The sequence below is a fragment of the Pristiophorus japonicus genome, chromosome 1, assembly GCF_044704955.1.
Source record: "Pristiophorus japonicus isolate sPriJap1 chromosome 1, sPriJap1.hap1, whole genome shotgun sequence".
Taxonomy (NCBI): domain Eukaryota; kingdom Metazoa; phylum Chordata; class Chondrichthyes; family Pristiophoridae; genus Pristiophorus; species Pristiophorus japonicus.
Window position 1 is genome coordinate 440,794,463 of NC_091977.1, and position 27,355 is coordinate 440,821,817.

The 27,355-nt window shown below is 46.1% G+C and overlaps 1 protein-coding gene across 3 annotated transcripts in view; it reads left to right on the forward strand.

Annotated features, from left to right (window-relative positions):
* Positions 1-27,355, forward strand: part of greb1l (GREB1 like retinoic acid receptor coactivator) — a 398,395-nt gene that overhangs the window by 217,524 nt on the left and 153,516 nt on the right. For all 3 annotated transcript variants that reach the window (XM_070892951.1, XM_070892964.1, XM_070892957.1), the window contains exon 5: positions 19,400-19,606. In XM_070892951.1, the coding sequence (XP_070749052.1) occupies positions 19,400-19,606 (207 nt within the window). The remainder of the gene's footprint in view (positions 1-19,399; positions 19,607-27,355) is intronic.

Here is a 27,355-nt window from a genome sequence, read left to right on the forward strand (position 1 = left end):
CCCGTAGTTTCCGCCAAGCTCCTACCAATATAAAAGTGGCACTGTCGGGACTAGTATGGTGTCTCTGAAACTAGAAAGCATATTGGAGGCTGTTGTTGACACTTGTAGGATGTTAAATCCTGGGGGTGACTGACAACACCCTCGCCTCTTGCACACTAAGGTAGTTGTATTCTACACAGAATTTCAAAAATTAAGTTAATTTTAAGAAGTAATGGATTTCTGTCTTGGAATTCCATTGTTCCTGCGCTTTGAGGAAGAAGATGATGAAGACGTGGAGGAACAGAAGATAGAATCCTGAACACGAGACCCGCAGATACCCACGCCAGAGGGTCTATAGATGAAGGAGAGATCATATATTGATTTTCTCCACAGTTTGTAAGAAGGCTAGTTTCCTCTGGATGCAGTAAGTTATGCTAGCTGTGAGCACAGGATCTTCAGCCTTTTTCTACCGGGGCAGAATCTTGTCAGTGGCTGTAAAAGTAACGACAACTCTAAATATTTATGCCACTGGATGGTTCCAGACAGCCTTGGGTGACCTAAGTTAATAAGTCAATCAGCAATGCACCACTACATTCAACAGGTGATGGATGTTTTGTTCAGGTAGGCCTCAAATTTCATATTCTACTTCATGGAGCACTAAATCAGAGTCAAAGGGCATTTGAATTTTATCAAGTGGCATGATTCCTCAAGTCCAGGGTGTTATCTGCACACACCCTGAATTTCATCAGCAGGAAGGATTATCATTCTGTGAGTATGCAGCCTGAGAGAGATGACAGCCACATCAATAGAGAGTTTGACCAGATACTGTGAGCTCAAAGTAAACATAGAAACATAGAAAATAGGTGCAAGAGTAGGCCATTCGACCCTTCAAGCCTGCACCACCATACAATAAGATCATGACTGATCATTCACCTCAGTACCTCTTTCCTGCTTTCTCTCCATACCACTTGAATCCTTTAGCCGTAAGGGCCATATCTAACTCCCTCTTGAATATATATAACGAACTGGCATCAACAACTCTCTGCGGTAGAGAATTCCACAGGTTAACAACTCTCTGAGTGAAGAAGTTTCTCCTCATCTCGGTCCTAAATGGCTTACCCCTTATCCTTAGATTGGACTCCCCCAACATCGGGAACATTCTTCCTGCATCTAACCTGTCCAGTCCCGTCAGAATTTTATATGTTTCTGTGAGATCCCCTCTCATTCTTCTAAACTCCAGTGAATACAGGCCCAGTCGATCCAGTCTATCCATATATGTCAGTCTTGCCATCCCGGGAATCAGTCTGGTGAATCCTCAATAGGAAGAACGTCCTTCCGCAGATTAGGAGACCAAAATTTAACACAATATTCCAGGGGAGGCCTCACCAAGGCCCTGTACAACTGCAGCAAGACGTCCCTGCTCCTATACTCAAATCCCCTAGCTATGAAGGCCAACGTGCCATTTGCCTTCTTCACCGCCTGCTGCACCTGCATGCCACCCTTCAATGACTGATGGACCATGACACCCAGGTCTCGTTGCACCTCTCCTTTTCCTAATGTGCCGCCATTCAGATAATATTTTGCCTTCAAGTTTTTGCCACCAAAGTGGATAACCTCACATTTATCCACATTATACTGCATCTGCCATGCATTTGCTTCCTGTCTGCCAACCAGTTCTCTATCCACATCAATATATTACCCCCAATACCATGTGCTTTAATTTTGTACACGAATCTCTTGTGTGGGACCTTGTCAAAAGCCTTTTGAAAGTCCAAATACACCACATCCACTGATTCTCCCTTGTCCACTTGACTAGTTACATCCTCAAAAAATTCTAGAAGATTTGTCAAGCATGATTTCCCTTTCATAAATCCATACTGACTTGGACCGATCCTGTCACTGCTTTCCAAATGTGCTGCTATTTCACTTTAATAATTGATTCCAACATTTTCCCCACCAGTGATGTCAGGCTACCCAGTCTATAATTCCCCGTTTTCTCTCTCCCTCCTTTTTTAAAAAGTGTTGTTACATTAGCTACCCTCCAGTCCATAGGAACTGATCCAGGGTCTATAGAATGTTGGAAAATGATCACCAATGCATCTACTATTTCTAGGGCCACTTCCTTAAGTACTCTGGGATGCAGACTATCAGGCCCTGTGGATTTATCGGCCTTCAATCCCATCAATTTCCCTAACACAATTTCCTTTCTAATAAGGATTTCCTTCAGTTCCTCCTTCTCGCTAGACCCTCGGTCCCCTAGTATTTCCGGAACGTTATTTGTGTCTTCCTTCGTGAAGACAGAACCAAAGTATTTGTTCAATTGGTTTGCCATTTCTTTGTTCCCCATTATAAATTCACCTCATTCTGACTGCAAGGGATCTTAGTCTTTTATTGCAGGTCTCCAGAGTGCCTCTCCAGCCTGTGAGGCCTCCTTAAGTACCTGTGCTCCGAAGGGATAGTGGGATCCCTTGGGACTCCAAGGGGTGAGCCCTCTGGTGGCTATACAAGGTATTTAATGGTTTACACATACAACAATATTCCCCCCGCAAAGTCAATAGTGTAACTATTTACAAGGTGAGTCGATCTGGAGCCTTTCTTTTCCTGGTTGATCGTCTCGGTGCAAATGCTGGTTTTGGTGAATCGTTTGTTGGGCCCTCGCTGGGCTGCTGTGCAGCTGGCCTTGCTGGGCTGCCTGGTGTGGTGAGTCCTGCTGGGCTGCTGCGGGTGATGGGTTCTGCTTCGTGGCCAACCGTGGTGTAGGTTGCCACTAGTGTGTGTGTTGGGGGGGTCAAGGAACGTAGGGTCCAAAGTGGGTTGCTCAGGATAGTCCGTGAATCTGAGTTTGATTTGGTCCAAGTGTTTCCGGTGGATGAGTCCATTTGAAAGTTTGACCCGAAACACCCTACTGCCCTCTTTGGCCACAACAGTGCCGGGAAGCTACTTGGGACCTTGTCCATAGTTCAACACAAATACAAGACCATTGATTTCAATTTCGCGAGACACATTTTTGCGCTATCATGATATGTACTTTGTTGAAGCCGCCTGCTCTCTACCTGTTCATGTAGATCAGGGTGGACTAATGAGAGCCTTGTCTTAAGTGCCCTTTTCATGAGCAGTTCAGCGGGTGGAATCCCAGTGAGCGAGTGGGATCTCGTGTGGTAGCTAAGCAGGACTTGGGATAGGCGAGTCTGCAGTGAGCCTTCAGTTACCCTCTTCAAGCTCTGCTTGATGGTTTGCACTGCTCTCTGCCTGACCATTGTATGCTGGTTTGAACGGGGCAGATGTGACATGTTTGATCCCATTACGGGTCATGAACTCTTTGAACTCGGCACTGGTGAAACATGGCCCGTTGTTGCTCACAAGGACATCAGGCAGGCCGTGCGTGGCAAACATGGCCCACAGGCTTTCAGTGACGTGCTTGCCGACATTATCTCACATTCGATCCATTTGGAGTCCGCATCTACAACCACTAGGAACATTTTACCCAAAAATTGGCCTGCGTAATCGACATGGACCCTGGACCACGGTTTGGAGGGCCAAGACCATAAACTTAGTGGCGCCTCCCTGGGTGCATTGCTTAACTGCGAGCATATGTTACATTTGTGCACGCAGGACTCTGTAAGTCCGCATCGATACCGGGCCACCACATGTGGGATCTGGCTATTACTTTCATCATTACAATGCCTGGGTGAGTACTGTGGAGATCACTGATGAAAGTGTCCCTGCCCTTCTTGGGAACCACTACCCAATTACCCCACAGAAGGCAGTCTGCCTGTATAGACATTTCATCTTTGCGCCGCTGGTATGGCTTTATCTCTTCCTACATTTCCAATGGGACACTGGACCAGCTCCCGTGAAGCACACAATTTTTTACTCGGGGCAGTAAGAGGTCACGGCTCATCCAGGTTCTAATCTGTCGGGCTGTGACGGGTGATTGCTCACTCTCGAATGCTTCCATTACTGTGACTAAATCTGCGGGCTGTGCCATTTCCACCCCCGTTGTGGGCAATGGCAGCCTACTGAGAGCATTGGCACAGTTTTCTGTACCTGGCCTGTGGCGGATGGCGTAGTTGTATGCGGACAATGTGAGCGCCCATCTCTGGATGCGGGCCGATGCATTCGTATTTATCCCCTTACTTTCGGAAAAAAGGGATATCAGTGGCTTATGGTCAGTTTCCAATTAAAATTTGAGCCCAAACAGATATTGATGCATTTTCTTTACCCCATAAACACACGCTAACTCTTCTTTTTCAATCATGCTGTCGGCTCTCTCAGCCTTAGACAGCCTTCTGGATGCATAAGCAACCAGTTGCAATTTCTCAGATTCATTAGCTTGTTGCAATACACACCCGATCCTGTACGATGACGCATCACATGCGACTACCAAACGCTTACATAGATCATACAACACAAGCAATTTGTTTGAGCATAACAATTTTCCAGCTTTTACAAAGGCATTTTCTTGGCTTTTACCCCAAACCCATTCGTCTCCCTTACACAGTAAGACATGCAGTGGTTCTAACAGTGTGTTGAGACCTGGTAAGAAGTTACCAAAGTATTTCAGGAGTCCTAGAAACGACCGTAGCTCCGTCACGTTCTGTGGCCTCGGTGCTTTCTCGATTGCCTCCGTCTTTGAATCGGTGGGCCTGATGCCGTCCGCCGCGATTCTTCTCCCCAGGAACTCCACTTCAGGTGCCAGGAAAACGCACTTCGAGTGTTTTAACCTGAGCCCCACGCGGTTGAGTCGACTAAGAACCTCCTCCAGGTTCTGCAGATGCTCGACTGTATCCCGACCTGTGACCAAGATGTTGTCCTGGAAAACCATGGTGCACGGGACCGACTTCAGTAAGCTTTCCATGTTTCTCTGGAATATCGGCGAGGCTGATCGAATCCCAAACGGGCATCTGTTGTAAATGAAGAGACCTTTGTGCGTATTGATGCAGGTGAGGCCCTTCGATGATTCCTCCAGTTCCTGAGTCATGTAGGCCGAGGTCAAGTCCAGCTTCGTAAACATTTTTCCACCCGCCAGCATCGCAAAAAGATCGTCTGACTTTGGTAGTGGGTATTGATCCTGCAGGGAGAAACGATTGATAGTTACTTTGTAATCGCCACAGATTCTGACATGCCATCTCCCTTGAGGACTGGAACGATCGGTCTGACCCACTCATTGAATTCGATCGGCGAAATGATGCCCTCTCGTTGCAGCCGGTTCAGCTCGATCTCCACCCTCTCTCTCATCATATATGGTACTGCTCTCGCCTTGTGATGGATGGGTTGCGCCCCCGGAATTAGGTGGATCTGTACTTTTGCTCCTTGGAACTTCCCGATGCCTGGTTCGAGCAGCGAGGGGAACTTGTTTAAGACCTGAGTGCTCGGACGTCATCCCAGTTCCAGCCTTTCATTCCCAGCCAGCTCCTGCCGAGCACTGTGGGACTATCGCCCAGTACCACCCAGAGTGGTAGCTTGTGCACCGCTCCATCATAGGAGACCATTACAGTAGCACTGCCGATTATGGGAATCAGTTCCTTTGTGTAATGCGAATGGCGGTCAGGACTGGCCTTGAGGCCTTGCTGCACCACAATTTATCGAAAGTCTTTTTGCTCAAAATGGACTGGCTCCCGCCTATGTCCAGCTCCATTGACACCGGGAGTCCATTTAATTCAACTTTCAGCATTATCGGGGGACACTTTATGATAAATGTGTGCACCCCATATACCTCTGCCTCCTCGGTCTGAGGCTCTGGTTCGTCGTGATCCGCCGTGGATCTGTCCTCCTCTGCAACATGGTGGTTTGCAGGGTTTGCAGCTCGCCTGCACATACATTAGAGGTGTCACATTGTTCCACAGCCCTTGTAAAAACATACCCTTTGAAGCGGCATGAATGGAACCGAGGTGTTAATGGCCTTGCATTCATCACTCTCAGACATCTGTGGATGTGCAGCTGCAGGCATGTGGGGCCTGATCTATACGTTGCGATTTGAAAACAGCATCACTTTGTTCACAATACTTGTAGCAGCACTCGTGTGCTGAGAGATTTGCTTAGTATTGTCACTGGTGGCAATGAATACCTGGGCTATTGCTATGGCTTTACTCAAGGTTGGGGTCTCTACAGTCAAAAGTTTGTGAAGTATCACTTCATGGCCAATGCCAAGTATGAAGAAGTCCCTGAGCATGTGCTCCAAATGTCCTTCAAATTCGCAATGTCCTGCAAGGCGTCTCAGTTCGACAACATAGCTCACTACTTCCTGGCCTTCACACATTTTGTAGGTGTAGAACCGGTACCTTGCCGTCAGAACGCTTTCCTTCGGGTTCAGATGCTCCCGGACAAGTGTGCACAAATCATCGTACGACTTTTCTGTGGGTTTCGCTGGAGCAAGCAGATTTTTTATGAGGCCATACGTTGGTGCTCCGCAGACGGTGAGGAGAATCGCCCTTCGTTTGGCAGCGTTCGCTTCTCCTTCCAGCTTGTTGGCCATGAAGTATTGGTTGAGTCGCTCCACGAAGATTTCCCAATCATCTCCCTCCGAAAATTTCTCCAGGATGTCCACTGTTCTCTGCATCGTTGGGTTCATCATCTGTATCTCGTCGCCAATTGTTATGTATGAATAAAGAGTCTGACCAGATACTGTGAGCTCAAAGTAAAGTGTGACCATAGTCTTTTATTGCAGGTCTCCAGAGTGCCTCTCCAGCCTGTGAGGCCTCCTTAAGTACCTGTGCTCCCAAGGGATTGTGGGATCCCTTGGGATTGCAGGGGGTGAGCCCTCTGGTGGCTATACAAGATATTTACAGGTTTATATATATAACAATTTTACATATGAATACTTGCCACCCTAGAAGCTGCCATGATAGTTTTGTTCTCCGACAATTAAAGGTATCGCCATTGTTCACCCAAAGCAGTGTGTGGGATGGTTGCTTTGAGACCAGGGTTACCGAATTTAACCATAGCTGATGACACCGTTCCGTCATCTGAGGACTGATCGTGACAGCAATTTCAATTGAACTGTGTGTGCTACATGCATCTTATTGACAGACCAATCGTATTCTGACGTCCTGCTTTTATTGCCTGGATTGGTTGGGGGTGCCTTCCATTACAGCTCAGCAAGTGTGTCAAGAATTGTAGTTAGGGAAGGATTGTGCCTTCGATCTGCAGAAGATGGAGAGGAAGAAGGTGAAGACCATAAATTCCGTCATCATGACGAGGGTGCCTAAGAGAGGGAGGAGGTGGTGCAGGAGGCCATCTGTTCCCACGGTTAGATGTAAAAGATCCCATGGTACTATTTGAAGAAAAGCAGGAGATTTCTTGGTGTTTTGGCCAACATTTATCCTGCTCATCTGTCTCATTGCTGTTTGTGGGACCTTGCAGAATGCAAATTTGCTGCTGCATTTGTTTAAAAAAGAGTGACTACACTTCAAAAGTACTTCATTGGCTCTTTGGGACATCCTGATGGCATGAAAGGTGCTTTATAAATTTATGTTTCTTCTTACAACCTGTTATCATGAAATAAGAAGAGAAATGGAGCCCTAAATAAAAGTAATCCACAAACACCGATCTGCAAAATATTTCCATTTTTACTGTCACTTCATTATGTTCTACTACAATTTCTTACCCATCGTATCCACAATGGATATGGGAAGTGTCTGAATCGTGATGCCTTGTGCATCATTTGGGATAGGCTAGGTGGTCCGTCTGGTCTTTTCCTCCCTGACATTTCTGTACGTTTGTATGTACCGCTTGTGCTTAAAACGCTTTTCACACTCTGATATCTATCCTCTGATTCCTACATGGTGGTACCTCATTGTCAGGAAGTTGTGAGGTTGGTGGCTGAGACTTTACCAATGGAGCCTTCGAGAACTGAGTGTCCTTTCAGGATCTGTTTCCAGTGTGATGCCGCCTGTGTGTCCAATGCTTACTGGACCCACACCAGAAACTCCCTTCTGTGCTGGCATTGGAGGGGCCTGGAATGATGCAGTTGCATTGTCACTATCATAAGAAACAGCGACATCAGCAACCACTCCTAGTGCTGAGCACAGGCTCATTTAGGCTCTATGAGAAAATAATACATGCTCCAAGTAAAAGCCTTTAGCTATGCTACCCTGAAGGGTGCTAATTGTAGCTGCCACTTGGAAACAACGACTGCCTCTAGAACCTCCTTGTGGCGTCTTATTCCGGCAGAAGCCTGGACTGCCACACTCCAGGATATTCTGCATGAGCTAATGTAATCTCCTGCATTATATTGCAGATGCAATTCATGGACTTACCCAATTTGTCTACCATCTCCAACACGAGAGAAGACTGTGTTCGTTGTCTGCACTTCCGAACATACATAAGAACATAAGAAATAGGAGCAGGAGTAGGCTGTTTGGCCCCTCGAGCCTGCTCCACCATTCAATAAGATCATGGTTGATCTGATCCTGGCCTCAACTCCACTCCCCTGCCCGCTCCCCATAACCTTTGACTCCCTTGTCATTCAAAAATCTGTCTATCGCCACCTTAAATATAGTCAGACTCCACAGCTCCCAGGGCTGGAGAATTTCAAAAATTCACGATCCTGTGAGAGAAGAAATTCCTCCTCATTTCTGTTTTAACTGGGCGACCCCTTATTCTGAAACTATGCCCCTTAGTTCTAGATTCCCCACGAGGGGATACATCTTCTCAGCATCTACCCTGTCAAGCCCCCTCAGAATCTTATACGTTTCAATGAGATCACATTCTTCTAAACTCCAATGAATATAGGCCCAACCTACTCAACCTTTCTTCATATGTCAACCCCTTTAGCTCAGGAATCAACCTCATGAACCTTCTCTGAACTGCCTTCCTTCCATAAGGGGACCAAAACTATATGCAGTACTCTAGGTGTGGACTTACCAACAGCCTGTACAGTTGGAGCAGGACTTCCCAGCCTTTATACTTCATCCCCTTGCAATAAAGGCTAACATTGCATTTGCCTTCCTGATTACTTGCTGTACCTGCATGCTAACTTTTTGTGATTCATGTACAAGAACACCCAGATCCCTTTGTACTACAGAATTTTGTAATCTCTCCCCATTTAAATAGTAATTTGCTTTTTTATTTTTCCTACCAAAGTGGATAACCTCACATTTTCCCACATTATACTCCATCTGCCAAATTTTTGTCCACTCACTGAGTCTATCTATATCCCTTTGTAGATTCTTTGCGCTGATTCCTGTGGCACCACACACAGTTTGCCAATCTGAAAATGACCCATTTATCCCGACTCTCTGATTTCTGTTAGTTACCCAATCCTCTATTCACGCTAATATATTATAAAATACCACCGTGAGCTCTTATCTTGTGCAGTAACCTTTTATGTGGCACTTTATCGAATGCTTTCTGGAAATCCAAATACATGACATCAATTGGTTCCCCTTTATCCACCCTACTCGTTACATCTTCAAAGAACTCCAGCAAATTTGTCAAACGTGATTTTCCTTTCATTAAAACCATGCTGACTCTGCTTGACTGCATTATGATTTTCTAAATGTCCTGCTACTACTTCCTTAATCATGGACGCCAGCATTTTCACAAAGACAGATGTTAGGCTAACTGTTCTGTAGTTACTTGCTTTCTGATAGTGATTGTTTTAAGTTCTCCCCCCACCCTCCCCGCCCCCCCTCCCCAATAGCCCCATGTTTATCAATTATTGGGATGCTTTTAGTGTCTTCTACTGTGAAGACTGATACAAAATAGTTGCTCAAAGTCTCCGCCATTTCCGTCTTACCCATTATTAATTCCCTAGCCTCATCCTCTCAGGGACCGACATTTACTTCAGCTACTCGCTTCCTTTTTATATACCTGTAGAAGTTCTTTCTGTCTGTTTTTATATTTCTTGCTAGTTTACTCTCAGATTCTGTCTTCTCAGTCTTTATCATTTTTTTAATCGTCCTTTGCTTGTTACTAAAAATTTCCCAATCCTCTGGCCTTTCACTCGCAACATTGTATGCATTTGTTTTCAATTTGATACCATCCTTTACTTCCTTCGTTAGTCAGGGATGGTTCATCCTTCTCTTCGAGTCTTTGTGCTCAATTTTCCCCAAAGCTATTTTTTGGCATACTTGAAGAGTTACGCCTGTTTTTATGGGGCCCAACTATGCCAAAAAAATTTCATCCCAATTTCCCCGTTTGAATTGTTCATTTTGGCACCACCTAGCCTGTCCTTTAGCTTTGGAGGTGGAGCCTAAGATCTGCGTCAAAAAGATCTGGTTGCCATGGTAACCAGGGACACACTGCGGGCTGAGGCTGGAAAGTTAAACATACAACAGCCAGATCACAGCAACCTGCACAAGCACATTACACATTGCAGCAACTTACCACATTAAATTATTAAAGTGTTTATGACAAAAGTCTTATTTCCCTCTCCCCTTCCCGGTGCCGGTACCCGCTACTATCCCTGGCCTAAGGGCCTCCTGGTGCCAGTACCCGCTACTATCCCTGGCCTAAGGGCCCCCTGGTGCCGGTACCCGCTACTATCCCAGCCTGAAGGGTCTCCCGGTGCCAGTACCTGCTACTATTCCAGGCCGAAAGGCCCTCTCCCTCTCAGTACCCACCACTATCCCAGGCCAAAGGGTTTCCCGGTGCCAGTGCCGGTACCCCCTACTATCCCAGGCCGAAGGGCCTCCCCCTCCTGGTACCTGCTACTATCCCAGGCCCAAAGGCCTCCTCCCTCCTGATACCCGCTCCTAACTCTGGTCCAAAGGCTTCCCTCCCCTGCTGGTGCCGACACCCCGCTCCTAAACTCTGGCCGAATGGCCTCCCTCCCTCCCTCTTTCTCTCCCCTCTTTGCTGCTGCTGTCCGGGTCTTGGAAGTGCATCTGCTGCGCTGATTTCCTTACCTGTGCCAATTTTCTTAACTGCCCAGAAGGTTTTTCCACAGAGGTCAAATAAGCCATCCTAAGAAAAATTGGAGTAAATCGGAGTTGGCCAAACTTGCTTAAATGGCCAAAATTTGTGCGGGTGGCAGATTACGCCCCCAATGAGGTAAAAAAACAAAACTAACCTAAAAACAATCGTAACTAACTGAGTTACATTGGCACACAATATTTGGGGAAACTTGGATTTTAAAATTTATGCCAAAAAAAGCGGCGCGGAGAAAAAAAACGGCACAAATAACTGGGAATAATTGAGCCCTTTGTCTCTCACTGGAATATATCTTTGTTGAGAGTTATGAAATATCTCCTTAAATGTTTGCCATTGCTTTTCTACAGTCTTACCCGTTAATATATTTGCCAGTCCACTTAAACCAACTCTTCCTTCATACCTTTGTAATTGCCTTTATTTAAGTTCACGACACTACTTAGAGACCGAGCTTTCTCATCCTCAAACTGAATTTGAAATTCTACCATGCTATGATCACTCTTCCTAAGAGGTTCGTTCATTATGAGATTATTAATTAATCCAGACTCGTTACACATTACCAGATTTAAAATAGTCTGATCCCTGGTTGGTTCTACAACATATTGTTCATAGAAACCATCCTGCATACACTCTATGAACTCTTCCTCATAGCTATCTTTGCCAATTTGCTTTGTCCAATCAATATGAAGATTAAAATCGCCCATGATTATTGCCGTACCTTTCTTACAAGCCTCCATTATTTCTTGATATATACTCTGTCCTACAGTGTGGCTACTGTTTGGGGGTCTGTAGACCACTCCCGCTAGTGACTTCTTTCCCTTATTATTTCTTATCTTCACCCAAACTGATTCTACATCTTGATCTTCTGAACCAATATCATTTCTCACTACTGTGCTGATCTCGTCCCTTATTAACAGAGCTACTCCATCTCCTTTTCCTTTCTGCCTATCCTTACGAAATGGCAAATACCCCTGAATATTCAGTTCCCAGCCTTGGTCACCCTGCAACCACATCTCTGTAATGGCAATCAGATCATACCCATTTATTTCTATTTGTGCCGTCAACTCATCTATCTTGTTACGAATGCTGCGTGCACTCAGATATAGACCTTTTAATTTTGTCTTATGTGTATACGCTCTGTCCCTTCTTGTCACACTTGGGTTATCATTACCCTTATTGCCTCCCTGCACTTTTGCCTTCTTTCCTTTTGATTTTTTAAATTTCCGCTCACTGGATCCCTCCTTCCCCACTATTTAGTTTAAAGCCCTATCTACAGCCCTAGTTATTCGATTCGCCAGGACACTGGCCCCAGCCTGATTCAAATGAAGTCCGTCCCAACGGAACAGCTCCTTCCTATCCCAGTACTGGTGCCAGTGCCCCATGAATCGAAACCCATTCCTCCCACACCAATCTTTGAGCCACGTGTTCATTTCTGTGATCCTACTTACCCTATACAAATTTGCTCGTGCCTCAGGTAGTAATCCAGAGATTATTACCTTTGTGGTTCTGCTTTTTAATTTAGCCCCTAGCTGCTCATACTCCCTCAGCAGAACCTCTTTTTTTGTCCTACTGTGTCGTCGGTACCTATGTGGACCACGACAACTGGATCTTTTCCCTCCCACTCCAAGTTCCTCTCCAGCCCAGAGGAGATGTCCTTAACCCTGGCATATGAAATTGACGGGCAGAAAAAAACCTGCTGGTCCATGAAGCCTGCCTTGCAATTATGATGGCCGGAGCATCATGACTAAACACTTCCTCGCTCCCTCCCTACTCTATCCCACCCTCACAGCTATGTAATCTCCTGGTAGAGGCAAAAAAAAACAGAGACAAATCCCAGGGTCAATAATGGAAATTACACTCTGGATAATTCCACTCCAACCCCCTTAAGGTGATCAAAACAGGCCAGGAGATCAGATGGAAAAAATGTTATCTCTAAAAGAGATCTAAGGTCCGAAATTGCCCCGTGCTGGGTTTGGGGCGCATAATTTGAATTTCAATCAATTTTATCGCTCGGCGGGATGGGGGGCCAAATCGTGCGGAATTGGGGTCTTAGAGCAAAACAAGTGTATTTGGTTGCTGCAAACTCTGCAGCTGCACCAGGGAGTGTGTTGGCCGGGCCAGCGGGACGGCACCCAAGCTATTGTCGGGCCGACTGACACAGAAAAGATGGTAATGGCGGTGCTACTACCTCCCCTTTAAGGGCAGCCGGGACTCCCCAGCCACCACAGCTTCTTGCCCCTCGAAGCTGTCGGTGTCATCGCCCCACGCCAACCATGCATCCCGTTGGGGTAATTTTCCCCGCGGGGCGCAAAGGGGTCGGCACACCCGGTGATGATGTTATCGCCCGGCGTGGTAACGGGCCTTTCTCAAAGAGGCAATTTCGGCCTCCTACATTCCTGAATCATACTCCTTTTGAAGACTGGATCCCGGAGACCTGGATTCATGGGTTCCTCAGCCAAGGACAATAATTTCTGCCTATTGCAGCTAAATTGTATTTCCCTCTCTTCCAATTGCGAATTACCGATCCGGAATGGGAATCCCTCTTTTTAAGTCCATCCTAGATATAAAATTATTTCCCTACCCGCTGGAGTTCCATGGGTAGACAGAATTACTGCTTTGCCATATTTTAGGTAGGCCAGAAATATCAAGTCAAATGTGTATAAATTTACTAGAAATGTTAAGATATTCTTTCAAAACGATATTGCTGCATAGTGAAGACACAGTAATTTAAAGCATAAAGCTTCAGTCTTATATTCAATTATAGGCTTGTTTTCATGAAACGGTTGAAGATGAAGGGAAACTATTTCCTCTGGTCACTACATGCAGCATTATAAACACAGTTGGCAGACTATATTAGCTCTATGTTTTTTATTTCTAGCAAAATAATTAAGAGCATTAAAAAAAATGGCAGTGAGAAATAGCAAGGGACTCTTCCAGCTCTGTTTTTGGTATCACTAAATCTAGGGGAATCAAGGGATATGGGGATTGGACGGGAAAGTAGAGTTGAGCTCAAACAAATGGCGGAGTGGCCTTGGGGGGGCTGTATGGCCTATTCCGGCTGCTAATTCCAATGTTCTTGTGTAAATAGTTGAGACCCAAGCTCTGATGCTTACGGCATCCCACTAGTTACAGCCTGCCAACCTGAAAACTTCTTTGGCAACTCGGCAGGGACATGGCTGAGCCCTTGGCTAGCGGCAGCGCAGAAAGGATACAAGATGTTGGTATCCTCAAACATTATCCTCCTCCTTGCATGCGCCTTTTGCTTTCCCGCCCTCCCCTCATCACAACTCTACCCTTATGCCTTCTTCATTTCACATACCCAAGAAATGCAGCCTGCATTGCCAGTGGTTGGCCAAGAAGAGGGAAAGGAGAGTGAAGAAGAAGAAGAAACACCATCACTCGATTTGACACACCCAGTCACCAGCTCCTCAAGGTCGACCAGCAAAGCCATTTGCAGCGTCGACTTTGAAAGTCAGCAGCCTTCCACCAGCCATGCTGCAGCCACTGGGGTAGCACTGCATGACATCAGTATATGCAAATGCACATACAAGATACTCACTAAGAGAATGCATAAGGGTGATGAGTTGCTTTCTTGATGTCATATTGGATGGATAGGTGTTATAAAGTTGGATTGGAAAATGTGCTTTGTGGTGGCTTTTATTTCAGCATCGTGGCCAAGAGGACGCTTTGATGGTCAGTAACAGAGGGAAGGTAAGGTGTGGGAAATACGTTGAAAGGGGAATTGGGTTGTGGTCACTGGTACCGCAGGTGGTAGATTCCATCCCAAATATCCTGGCCAGAAAGGGGCTGTCTGGGATACATCCTTCCTTCTGCTTCCTCTTCTTCTGTTTCTTCCTCTTCTGCTCCCCCCACTTCTGTTTCCTCCTCTTCAGCTTTTTCCTTGTCTACGTCTTCCTCTTTCCTCTGCGAGCGGATGCTATAAATCTGAAATGACAGCATAAAATGCTGGAAATCGTCAGCAGGTCAGGCAGCACCTTGACCTGAGACGTGAACTCTGTTTCTCTCTCCACTGATATTGCCTGACCTACCGAGCATTTGCAGCTTTTTCTGTCTTCTCAGAGGCCTTCCTTAACCATCCGAGGCTTTGCAAGTATCCAGCAGCAATTCCTACACACTTAAAAAACTTTCAACATCTATTGCAGCAAGCCACTACTTCAGTAAAATCAAAAGAACCCAGTCCAAAAGCTAAAATGTAAACTTACCTGAAAGATGTGTGTGTCCCTTTAACAGGTGCTGACAGCTTCTCTGTGTGTCTGCTTTAAAAAAAAATAATTCACAGGATGTGGGCATCACTGGTAAGGCCAGCACTTATTGCCCATCCCTAATTGCCCTTGAGAAGGTCGTGGTGAACTGCCTTCTTGAACTGTTGAAGTCCGTGTGGTGAAGGTACTCCCACAGTGCTGTTTGGGAGGGACTTCCAGGATTTTGACCCAGGAACGGTGATGTATTTCCAAATCAGGATGGTATGTGACTTGGAGGGAAACTTGAAGGTGATGATGTTCCCATGTGCCCTGCTGCCCTTGTCCTTCTAGGTGGTAGAGGTTGCGGGTTTGGGAGGTGCTGTTGAAGAAGCCTTGGCGATTGGTGCAGTGCGTCTTGTAGATGGTACACACTGCAGCCATGGTGCGCTAATGGTGGAGGGATTGAATGTTTAAGGTGGTGGATGAGGTGCCAATCAAGTGTGCTGCTTTGTCCTAGATGGTGTCGAGCTTCTTAAATGTTGTTGGAGTTGCACTCATTCAGGGAGTATTCCGTCACACTCCTATTCCCCCTAAGGTCCCGTGCATGTTGCTCACCAGCTGTTCTGCTGGAAGAGATATGGTGCGTAATCGGCCGCTGCACAAATTTAAAGGGACTTGTGCTTTGTAGATGGCGGAAAGGCTATGTGGAGTCAGGAGGTGAGTCACTCACTGCAGAATACCCTGTTCTTTTAGTCACAGTATTTATGTGGCAGGTTCAGTTAGGTTTCTAGTCAATGGTGACCCCCAGGATGTTGATGGTGGAGGATTCGACGGTGGTAATGCCATTGCATCTTAAGGGGAGATGGTTAGACTTTCTCTTGTTGGAGATGGTCATTGGCTAGCATTTGTCTGGAGCAAATGTTACTGTTAATGTTGGCACTTTCTTCCTTCCCCACCCCAAAATTCTGCCCCCAGCATCTCCTTTCCCTCCCCCAAAAGCATTGCACCGAGCTTCTGTTTCGTTCCTGCTCCACCCCATTTCCCCTTCCCTCTCTATTTCATCGCTGTCCATTTCCCCTTCATTGCTATTCATTTCTTCTCTTCCTTCTCTCTTTTACTGCTATTCTGGTTGTTTTTCTGGAATGGCTCCCATCGTCACTCCCTCATCCAAAGGGTGCGCAACTGGATTACCCGTCTATCACCAGATCTGGCTGGACCACATTTTAAAATTCTCATTATGTTTTCAGTTCTCTCCATGGCCTCATTCCTCCCTATCTTTAATCTCCTCAAGCTCCACAACCCTGCCCCCCCCACTCCCGCCACGATACCTGCGTTCCTCTAATTCTGGCCTCTTGAGCATCGCTGATTCTAATTGCTCAACCATTGGTGGCCGTGCCTTCAGCTGCCTCTTCCCTAAGTCTGGAATTCCTCCCTAAACTTCTCCGCCTCTCTACCTCCCTTTCCTCTTTTAACCTACCTCTTTGGCCTAGCTTTTGGTCATCTGCCCTAATTTCTCTTTACTGTGATGCACCTTGGGACGTTTTCCTCCGTAAAGGTGCGATATAAATATAAGTTGTTGTTGCTATCCATTCCTCCCGCCTTACTCTCTTCCCTCTAACCTGAGCGCTGTTGCCAATGAAACCAAAAGTGGATACCCCATACTGCAGGTGGGAATTCCTATTCTTGTGAGAATTTCCACCTACAGTATGCATGAGCCAGAATCAATTCCATTTCCAACAGAATTCGTAAAGCGTGTTGGGCATAGCCTGGTCCGTACTAACTTTTGTCAGCAAATACTGATTTGCAGACAAGTCTCCCAATACATTGACTGTTTCACTAATGTTTGGCATGCTCTTATATCACTTCCTTATATCCATCACCATCTACAACCCCTTAGTCCCTTCCAACCCGACCTCCTTCTGCATCTTTCTCCTCAAATCACCTCCAATTGCATTTTCAAGCTGCAAACTACCCAGTCTTTGGCCCTCAATTTGCCGTAATACTTCTGCAGTGCTCAATCTGATCAATCATTTCCTCTTCTCCAACGTTGATGCCTTGCCCGTATTAAAAACTTGAAACTCCTGACGCTCCTGGAATGGCTCCCACTGCCACTCCCTCGTCCAAAGGGTGTGGGCTTTAGCATATCTGGTGTGCAACCGGTTTAGCCATCTATCACCAGATCTGGCTGGACCACATCATAGGCAGTCCCTCGGAATCGAGGAAGACTTGCTTCCAATACTAAAGTGAGTTATTTGATGGTTGAACAGTCCAACACGAGAGCCACAGACCCTGTCACAGGTGGGGACAGACATTCGTCGGGGGAAGGGGGGCGATGGAACTGATTTACCACACGCTCTTTCCGCTGCCTGCGCCTGACCTCTTCACGCTTGCACCGTTGAGATTCGAAGAGCTCAACGCCCTCCCGGATGCACTTTCTCCACCTAGGGTGGTCTTCGGCCAGGGTCTCCTAGGCGTCAGTGGTGATGTCGCACTTCACCAGGGAGGCTTTGAGGGTGTCCTTGTAACGTTTCTGCTGCCCACCTTTGGCTTGTTGCCATGAAGAAGCTCCACATAGAGCAATTGCTTAGGGAGTCTCGTGTCTGGCATGTGAACTAAGTGGCCTTCCCAGCGAAGCTGATCGAGTGTGGTTAGTGCTTCAATGCTGGGGATGTTAGCCTGGGCGAGGACACTGATGTTGGTGCGTCTGTCCTCCCAGGGGATTTGCAGGATCTTGCGGAGACATCATTGGTGATATATCTCCAGCGACTTGATGTGTCTTCTGTACATCGTCCATGCATCAGATTTATACAGGAGGGCGGGTATTATTACAGCCCTGTAGACCATGAGCTTGGTGGTAGGTTTGAGGGCCTGGTCTTCGAACACTCTATTCCTCAGGCGGCCGAAGGCTGCACTGGCGCACTGGAGTGTTGCAGGGCATCATTTTCCTCAGCCAAGCCACTCACAACTGAAGGATTATCTTAGATAGCAAAGATAACTGCTGGTTGCTTTTCTCTGCTAGCAGCCTGCTTCTCAATTCCCCTAAACTGCCACCTCCAACAATAACTAGGGGATGCTAACTGGGTGCAAATGACTTTGCGACCGGCCGCGGCACCGCTAATGACTTCCGCTAAATTCAGCAGGCGTTTAACAGTGGCGGTAACACGTAGCACCCCACTCTGCCGCACTGGAGGTGCTGACGTCATCACTGTGCGCAGCACCCTGGACCCTAAATTGGGTATTGCCCCTTGACGATGACAGCTTCAGTGGACGCTTACCGGGCAGCAGGCTGCTAGCGGGGTGAAAGTTAAAGGGGAGGTGGGCTGCTGTTGGTTAAAAGAAAGAGTTTGCACTAATTGGCAAATATTGAAACATATTGTTAGCATATTTAATAATTTCAACTGTTTGGAGGTATTTCAATCTTGTTACTTTGGTGTGAATGTCAAGTTGTAAATGCGTGAAATCACTCTTAACTTTGTAATGAGCAATCGAGTTACCAAGTTTAGTTGCGCTGAAGTTTACAAGGGTTATGAAAACCATGTGTATATTTCAAGCTGTCATATAACATTGTTAGAAACAATTTTAAGCCCCTGGAGGGGCGGGGGAGGGGAAGGGTTAAATTCTGAATAATCTGAAACCCCACCCCAACCTGCCACGAACGGTGCACTTCTGGTTTTAATGGAGGTGGATTGGGGGGATGAGCGAATAACCTACTCTCGAGAGGCGGATCAGCAATTTAAATATGTTAATGAGGCTGCTTGTCTCCGATTTTAAAAGACTTTTACATTTAACGACCGTGGGCCGGGAAGCGAGGCGAGAAGGGCTGGATCCAGCAGGTAAGTGCTTGACCAGCATTGCTTGGGGGCTAGGAGGAGCACGCGTATTTCCTCCAGCCCAACAAGCTAACCTGCAGCAATTTTCACCCCTCACGACCCACGATCTGTAGCCTCCCGATCTCCAGGCTGACGTGCGATTTCCCTCCCCTCGCAATCTCTCCCCCTCCATACCCACCTCCCACCCCGAGCAAACTCTCCCACTTCTCTGCTCCATGGCTGTGGCCTTCCAGTTCAGGCCTTCCTGCTCGACAGCCAGCCAGCCTCTCAATCCGGCTAGCTGCCAGCTGGGAAACAGAGAAAAAAAATTAAAACCAGGTCCTGCCGTGAAATTCAGCAGGACCACCACATTACTTGCATTCCCAAGTTTCCCAGCTGTCACAACCCCCGCCTCCCTGTAAATATTGGGGCTTGTATGTTTGTATCCTCATCAATTATGTCCCTAGCCTTCTGTCATGTAAGCAATACAGATGTTAGCTGGTTTGAAATAACACCTGAAATTTGTTCTCGAAACAGATGTCAAACCAAAGATAGAGGAACTTGATAAAGAAATTGAAGTCCATCGTTACACACAGAGTAGCTCTTCTGGATTCCCAGCTATACAAGTTGGCAACGGATTGGATAATGAAGAGGAGGAGGAGGAAGAGGAAATGTCTGAGTCAAACAGCCCACCTCTTGCATACATGCAGAAACATGCTCCAGAGGGATCCTGCACTACAGATGGTGTGTATAAGTTTTGTCTTCTGATATGCAGTAACTATCAGTGACCTAGATTTACACCTAGCAGCAGGGTCTCAGCTCAAGGATTATGTATGAGTGTTGATACTGATAAGGGATGCTTTTTCCAGAATGCCAATCATGAAGTAGTTCATGAGACCTCTAATGTTCCACTTGCTGGTGCAGTAATCGCTCAAACATGTAATCCTTGAGACAGTGTGAATGGACTCATATATTCTTTGCGCTAATGGATGGTGCCACAATGTGGTGGTGCATGGGTGATGGTCCATGATGGCCCACACTGCTAAATTCCTAATTTTAGTTGTGCCACTATGAGGAGGTGGCAGGTGGAGGCTATGTGCCACTCAAAGGCCTGATTAGCGAGAATCATCGCTGGTTTTCTGTCACATACTTCCTAGCATTTGGTTCAAAATTCCATAGAAACAGATCACATGCTACTTCAACTGTATAGACACATTTCCAGGGAGACGACGATAGATAACATTCTAGTAAGTGTGCCAGGAAACACCTTTTGGTTATGCATTCCAGAATATGCATGGATACCTTAGGTAAGAAAAACAGTATCTGAGAGCTTGCCATATTTCGTCAGCAATATCGTATAACAAGTAGACCCTTCAAAACAGAGTTGTCTCCATGATCTTTGAGAAATGGAGAATATCTGAAGTTGACCTCCAGTTTCTTGTAGTTTACTTGATTCCCAAGATATTTTGAGAGACTAACAAGGAAAGTCTCATATTAATTCTTGCTTTGGCTGAGAAAAGCATGGTTCTGACCCTTCACCAAACTTGCCTGCATATAGTGACACCATGATTCCCGGCCAGAATGGAGATGATTGGGTAATTCCCCTGCCAATCACGCCTGCAGTAAGCGGCTGTGATTGATTTTAAGTGCATAATTTGTATGTAGCTATCCTCCATTCACTGCATTTTGCTGGATAAATCATCCTGCTTTTACCGGGAGACGTTCTGTTTGCTGTTGTTCGTAGAGACTCTCTTTAACTAGATTCTGTAGACTGTTTGCTATAGTGCGCTCTTTAAATAAACGTTGTTTGCTTTTCTGTTTGCTGAGTAAGTATACTTTGTTTGCTATATAAAATAGACTGTTTGTTGTGAGTCCTGCTGTAAGTGTCACCCTGCCTCCAACTCATTGGCTTACATAGTGGTCTCAATAGACAATCTGACCAAATTTATGTCAGATACTATAGGAATTCCTTGCATTCAGATCTAGCTGGATTATGTCTGATGGTGTGGTTATGATAAAAAGTAGATTAACCTCTCCAGATTTATCCTGTATATCATGGAAATGCATCTAACCTATTTTAAAACTTGAGCAGAAACATTATAACAAAGTAGATGTTCTTGCTGTGATATCAAGAACATTCTCTAGACTCAAACATCTATGAAGTAGTGCAGGATTTAATTGAAGAACCAAAAGCTAGAATGTACGGGCCCAATTTTCGAGACGCGCCTAGAACGGCGCAGTCCCGACCTGGACGCCCGTTTTTCGCGCCACAAAGTGCACCTAAAATTCTCCAGCTCCCTGCAAGTCGTTTGCAGCTCGGCGCAGCGCAGCAGGAGCTGTAGGGGGCGGAGCCAGGTCCCTGCGCTGAAAACAGTGCCGGGACCTCTGCACATGCACGCTACAGTGGGCGCGCATGTGCAGTAGCTCCAGGCGCCCAAAACTGTGTGGGAGGGGCCGAAGCACGCAGCCCCTAGCCCTGGCCGAATGGCGTCACTGGGGCTGCGTGAATAAGGCTCCTCCCACGGCCAGCTCCTGCTTCCTCCCGACCCGACTCGACTCCCGCTTCCCGCCTCCGGACCGGACCCGACACCGACCCGACTCCCGCTCTCCCCCCCCCCCCCCCCGCCCCGTCCCTGGACCGGATCTGACCCCGACCCGACTCCCGCTTCCCCCCGCTCCCCGCCTCCGGACCGGACCCGACACTGACACCGACCCGACTCCCACTTCTCCCCCCCCCCACCCCCCGACTGGACCCGACCTGACCTCCCTCTCCCTCCCTACCCCCGACCCGAACCGACCTCCGTCCCACCACCCCCCCGACCCGCGCTCCCCCCGACCCGACCCAACGCCACCTACCTGTAAATCTGGTGCTGGGGACGGGCCCTGCCCGAAGTCTTGGGCCCTGCCCGAAGTCTTGGACCCGGCCGGGCCCGGCCCGTTCAGCCTCCCTCCCCCTTCTCCTTTCGCCCCCCCCCCCATCTCCTTTCTCCCCCCCTTCTCCTCCTCCCCCCTCCCCCTTCTCCCCCATCTCTCCCTCTGCTCCCCCCTCTCTCCCTCTACCCCCCTCCTCCCCCTCCCCTCGCTGTCAGAAACAAAGACACTGACAGACAGAGAATGAGAGACACACACAGACAGAGAGATAGAGACACTGACAGAGACACACTGGGGGGAGTGGGGGGGGCATCCCAGCACGCTGTTAGAGGGCTCCCGGTGCTGCAGTCGGTAAGTAGAAAATGTTTTATTTATTGATTTAAAAAAAAAATTATTTCTTATTAATTTTTTTTGATTGATTTATTGGTTGATTTATTGATGTTTTTATCATTTATTATTGATGATGGCTCTTTATTTGTAAAACTGAAGTGTTTGTAAACTTCCCTTTAAACCCCCCCCCCCCCATTCCCTACGCCTGATTTGTAACCTACGCCTGATTTTCTAAAGTGTAGACAAGGTTTTTTCGAGCGTACAAAAATCTTCAGTTACTCCATTCTAAGTTAGTTTGGAGTAAGTTTTCACTGACGAAACTTTGAAAACAGGCGTAAGTGGCCTGACACGCCCCTTTTGAAAAAAAAATTCTGTTCCAAAGTGAAACTGTTCTAACTGACTAGAACTGGAGCAAACTAAATGGCGAGAATTCCGATTTCTAAGATACTCCGTTCTACACCAGTTGCTCCTAAAAATCAGGAGCAAATCATGTCGAAACTTGGGGCCAATATGTGGCTAATTGCAGTATTTCATTTACATGTAAAAATGGAGATTTTTTTTAAACCGGAATGTGCAGCAGCAACAGGAGAGGTTGAGAGGATTGTTCAAAAGTTGTGGTATTCCCAGGGTATAGGGTGTCATCGATTGCACTCATGTGACATTAATATTCAAGCACCTGTGTAACATTGTGTAAGATGAACAGCAGTAAGTCATGTTACAGAATGAAGAAGATAACAAGGAGCTAGCAGAAACCTGTGGCAGACCCGGATGATCCTACTTGTGTGTCGGGAATAGTTTGTTCTTTTCCATTACTTTCTTTTTCGGGCATCTTGTCTCATTTGTCCAGAGGCGTCTGCAAGGAAAGATTGGGGGCAACATCAAAGCTATCTGCAACAACAGCAAAATACTGCGGATGGTGGTATCAGAGCTATCTGCCTGCTGCTGTGCTTCCAGCCAAGTGGCTCCACTGGCGTTTGAGTGGCTACATTGTTTGAGCACAGAGCATTGCACTGTCATGAGTTCTCTGAATCACTCACTTATGATTCTTTGGAATCAGTGTTCCCCCTAAGGTGCGCGGGTGCATGGCCACGCATGAATTGGGAGGTTCCATGCAAGCCGCTCACCAGCTGCTGCCGCTGAAAAAAATACCATGCATGCGCAGCCTTGCGGCAAATTTAAAGGGATCGCGTGCCGGAAAAAAAATGAGAGGAAACATTGTTTGGAATCGGTCTCCAAGTGCGTTGAAGCCCACTGTTATTACTTCATGGAGTCTGGACCGCAGCATCTCCACAGCAATAGTGGGACCACTCAGAAGAGGTGCTGCAACTGTGCTTAGCGCCAGTGTGCCCGAGATTTCCTCTGCAGATACCACTGATGCTGCATTCTGCTTAATTGCAGTCCATAGAGCAGAGAAACTTGTGGCACAACATCCCTTAGCTTTGTACCGGCTGTTTGCATTGTACTCTTATTTGTGTTCTTGAAATGTCCTTGATTGCATAGCTGGCTCCATGAATTAACTCAGCAGGGTGTGTGTCATAATATGCAGCCTCTCAACAATCGGCAGCACTTTTTTTAGCCACCACCTTGGCTCCATTCATACCTGTGAAAATTGCCTCATAATGGCAAAAGAACCAAAGGTGACATAAGAAAAAACTTTTTTACACAGCGAGTTGTTAAGATCTGGAATTCACTACCTGAAAGCGTGGTGGAGGCAGACTCAATCACTGCTTCCAAAATAGAGTTGGATAAGTACCTGAAAGAAAAAAAATTGCAGGGTTACGGGGAAAGGGCGGGGCAATGGGACTAGCTGAGGTGCTCTTGCAGAGAGACGGCACAGGCTCGACGGGCTGAATTGCCGCCTTTTGTGCTGTAACCATTCTATGATTCTATTCTAATGAACTTCTAAATCAGTAAATGTCTGTAGAGTGTGTTTCTGGTTTGGTGTGTGCTTCGTACTACTGAGTGCTCTTGTTGAGATGGCTCATCTTGCTGCTCCTGGAATTGTAGCATCTCTTGAAGACGAAGAAGAAAGAGTTCATGATACAGAGTGCATCATTTGGAATGCTCTTGTTGCTGTGCTGACAGTACATGGCACATTTTGCAGTGTAACATAGTCACTGCTTTACACCCGCTGACATACATGCCATAATAATTATACAAACCTGAAGTGTCTTCCTCCGCACGTCACCCACTTTCTGTACAGTTTTCTACCTAATGAGCTTCATGATAATGTCTTTGAAGGGAGTGAGAGGTTTGGCTTGCTGAATCCCTACACTAATCTGTGCTTTCTGCCTTCTGTTTAAAGCAGCTTCTTCTCTCTAAGGAGAAAGTAAATATACACTGAATGAGTGAATATTTTGTGCTGTGTATTTTAGGCAGCCACATAGTTTTATTGCCTTTCCAACGATGCCCACATCCCGTGAAAGCATTTTAAAAAAAGCGTCCTAGCTGTATGACAAAGTGGTGCAGTGCTCTAATATTCCATCTCACTGAGCCATCGAATTGAAGTTCTCTACACTATGATATTCCACTCATGGTTATTGGAAAGAGAGGGTAAAATCACAGCTTGTACTCTCCTCCAAGTAGCTCGCTGAAGATAGATTGAGACTGGGAACAGGTTGTCTACTTGCTCTCATTCAACTGTAATTGGTAAAATAATGGGACTAAAGGTGGACAAGTCCCCTGGATCTGATGGCTTACATTCTAGGGTCTTAAGAAAAGTGGCTGCAGAGATAGTGGATGCATTGGTTGTAATCTACCAAAATTCCCTGGATTCTGGGACGGTCCCAGCAGATTGGAAAACTACAAATGTAATGCCCCTATTTAAGAAAAGGAGGCAGACAAAAAGCAGGAAACTATAGACCAGTTAGCCTAACATCTGTCATTGGGAAAATGCTGGAGTCCATTATTAAGGAAGCAGTAGCGGGACATTTGGAAAAGCATGATTCAATCAAGCAGAGTCAGCATGGTTTTATGAAAGGGAAATCATGTTTGACAAATTTGCTGGAGTTCTTTGAGGATGTAATGAGCAGAGTGGATAAGGGGTAACCAGTGGATGTGGTGTATTTGGATTTCCAGAAGGCATTCGATATAGTGCCACATAAGAGGTTACTGCACAAGATAAAAGCTCATGGGGGTAATATATTAGCATGGATAGAGGATTGGCTAACTAACAGAAAACAGAGAGTCGGGATAAATGGGTCATTTTCCGGTTGACAAACAGTGACTCGTGGGGTGCCACAAGGACTCAACTATTTACAATCTATATTAATTACTTGGATGAAGGGACCGAGTGTAATGTGGCCAAGTTTGCTGATGATACAAAGATGGGTGGGAAAGCAAATTGTGAGGAGGACACACAAAATCTGCAAAGGGATATATATACACAGACTAAGTGAGTGGGCAAACATTTGGCAGATGGAGTATAATGTGGGAAAATGTGAGTTTATCCACTTTGGCAGAAATAATAGAAAAGCAAATTATAATTTAAATGGAGGGAAATTACAAAATGCTGCAGTACAGAGAGACCTGGGGGTCTTTGTGCATGGAACACAAACAGTTAGTATTCAGGTACAGCATGTAATCAGGAAGGCAAGTGGATTGTTGGCCTTTATTGCAAGGGGGATAGAGTATAAAAGCAGAAACGTCCTGCTACAACTGTACAGGGTATTGGTGAGGCCACACCTGGAGGACTGCGTACAGCTTTAGTCTCCGTATTTAAGGAAGGTTATCCTTGCATTGGAGGCTGTTCAGAGAAGGTTCACTGGGTTGATTCCGGAGATGAGGGGGTTGACTTATGAGGATAGGTTGAGTAGGTTGGGCCTATACATTTTGGAGTTCAGAAGAATGAGAAGTGTTCTTATTGAAACTTATGAGATAAAGAGGGGGCTCGACAAGGTGGATGCAGATAGGATATTTCCACTCATAGAGGAAACTAAAACTAGGGGACATAGTCTTAGAATAAGGGATCACCCATTTAAAACTGAGATGAGAACAAATTTCTTCTCTGAGGGTTGTAAATCCATGGAATTCTCTGTCCCAGAGAGCTGTGGAGGCTGGGTCATTGAATATATTTAAGGTGGAGATAGACAGATTTTTGAGCGATAAGGGAGTAAAGGGTTATGGGGAGCGGGCAGGGAAGTGGAGCTGAGTCCATGATCAGATCAGCCATGATCTTATTGAATGGTGGAGCAGGCTCAAGGGGCCAAATGCCCCACTTCTGCTCCTATGTTCTTATGGTACATGTGTCTCGGGGGAGTGAGGACAATGAACTCTGTATTAATTTTCAAAAGGCTTGGGGTTGTGAAATTGTCTGTCATAACTTGTGCTTCTCTTTTTTTCTGAATTGAGCATCCATCCAATTTATATGTTTGAGAAAAGAAAACATTTTCTGCTGCCCCTGATGTAACTGAACACAATGTTTAGTGGATTGCAGCTTGTGTGCGAATCTCAGCAGAGGCTGGGATTCTGACTTGTGTTACTTTTGAATGAAGACTTATTATTCACAACATTTGGTTCTGTAAGGTATTTATTCTTTCAATAAAAGGAAACAGAAGGAGGGACAATGCAATGCAACTGCATTATGTAGAAATTACTAAATTGCTGGAGACAGCTATTATTAATGGGCATTAAAAGTGTGTTAGAAAAGTACCTGAGCCCTGGAACTCAGTAGGATGGCATGGTTTTACAGTGGTAAAGTACAATGTTAGTGAATCAATAAAAGTTAATTCCAAAAATGAACTTTACTGCATGCATTCTCAAAACTTTAATAATAGAAAAGGAAATAAAATGGAGTATGAATTTATCTTGGGTTGGGTTGAGTTGAAGCCAATGGAAAAGAAAATCAAGTTGTGTGTAAAATGGGCTGCTGATTCACTATTGCCCGCTTTGCGTTACCGGCCAAGATAAATGTATACCCCAATATTTTTGCAAAGGTAATTGTGTCTCAAAGGGCTAGAGTTTCCTAACAACCTGCCAGCGTCCGATTGCCGTCCAAAAGACCGCTAAGATTCCCAAGATTATTGCCGGCGAAAACTTCCCCCCAAAAAATAAAAAAATCCGCCCAGTGAAAAAAATGGGTGTTGCACCCCGATTCTCGGCGAAAAAGTGGAATTTAGGGTCGATTGGGCGGTTCCTAAAGAAAATGGGCGATAAATAAAAAAAAAATCACAAAAAATTTACCCCGAGGCTTAGGAGCAGAAAAACACTAAAAATATTTTTGCAAAAGACAGAATATAAAAAATCATTAAAACATTCTCCAGACCCTTTTCACCTAAATTTTAAAATAATGAG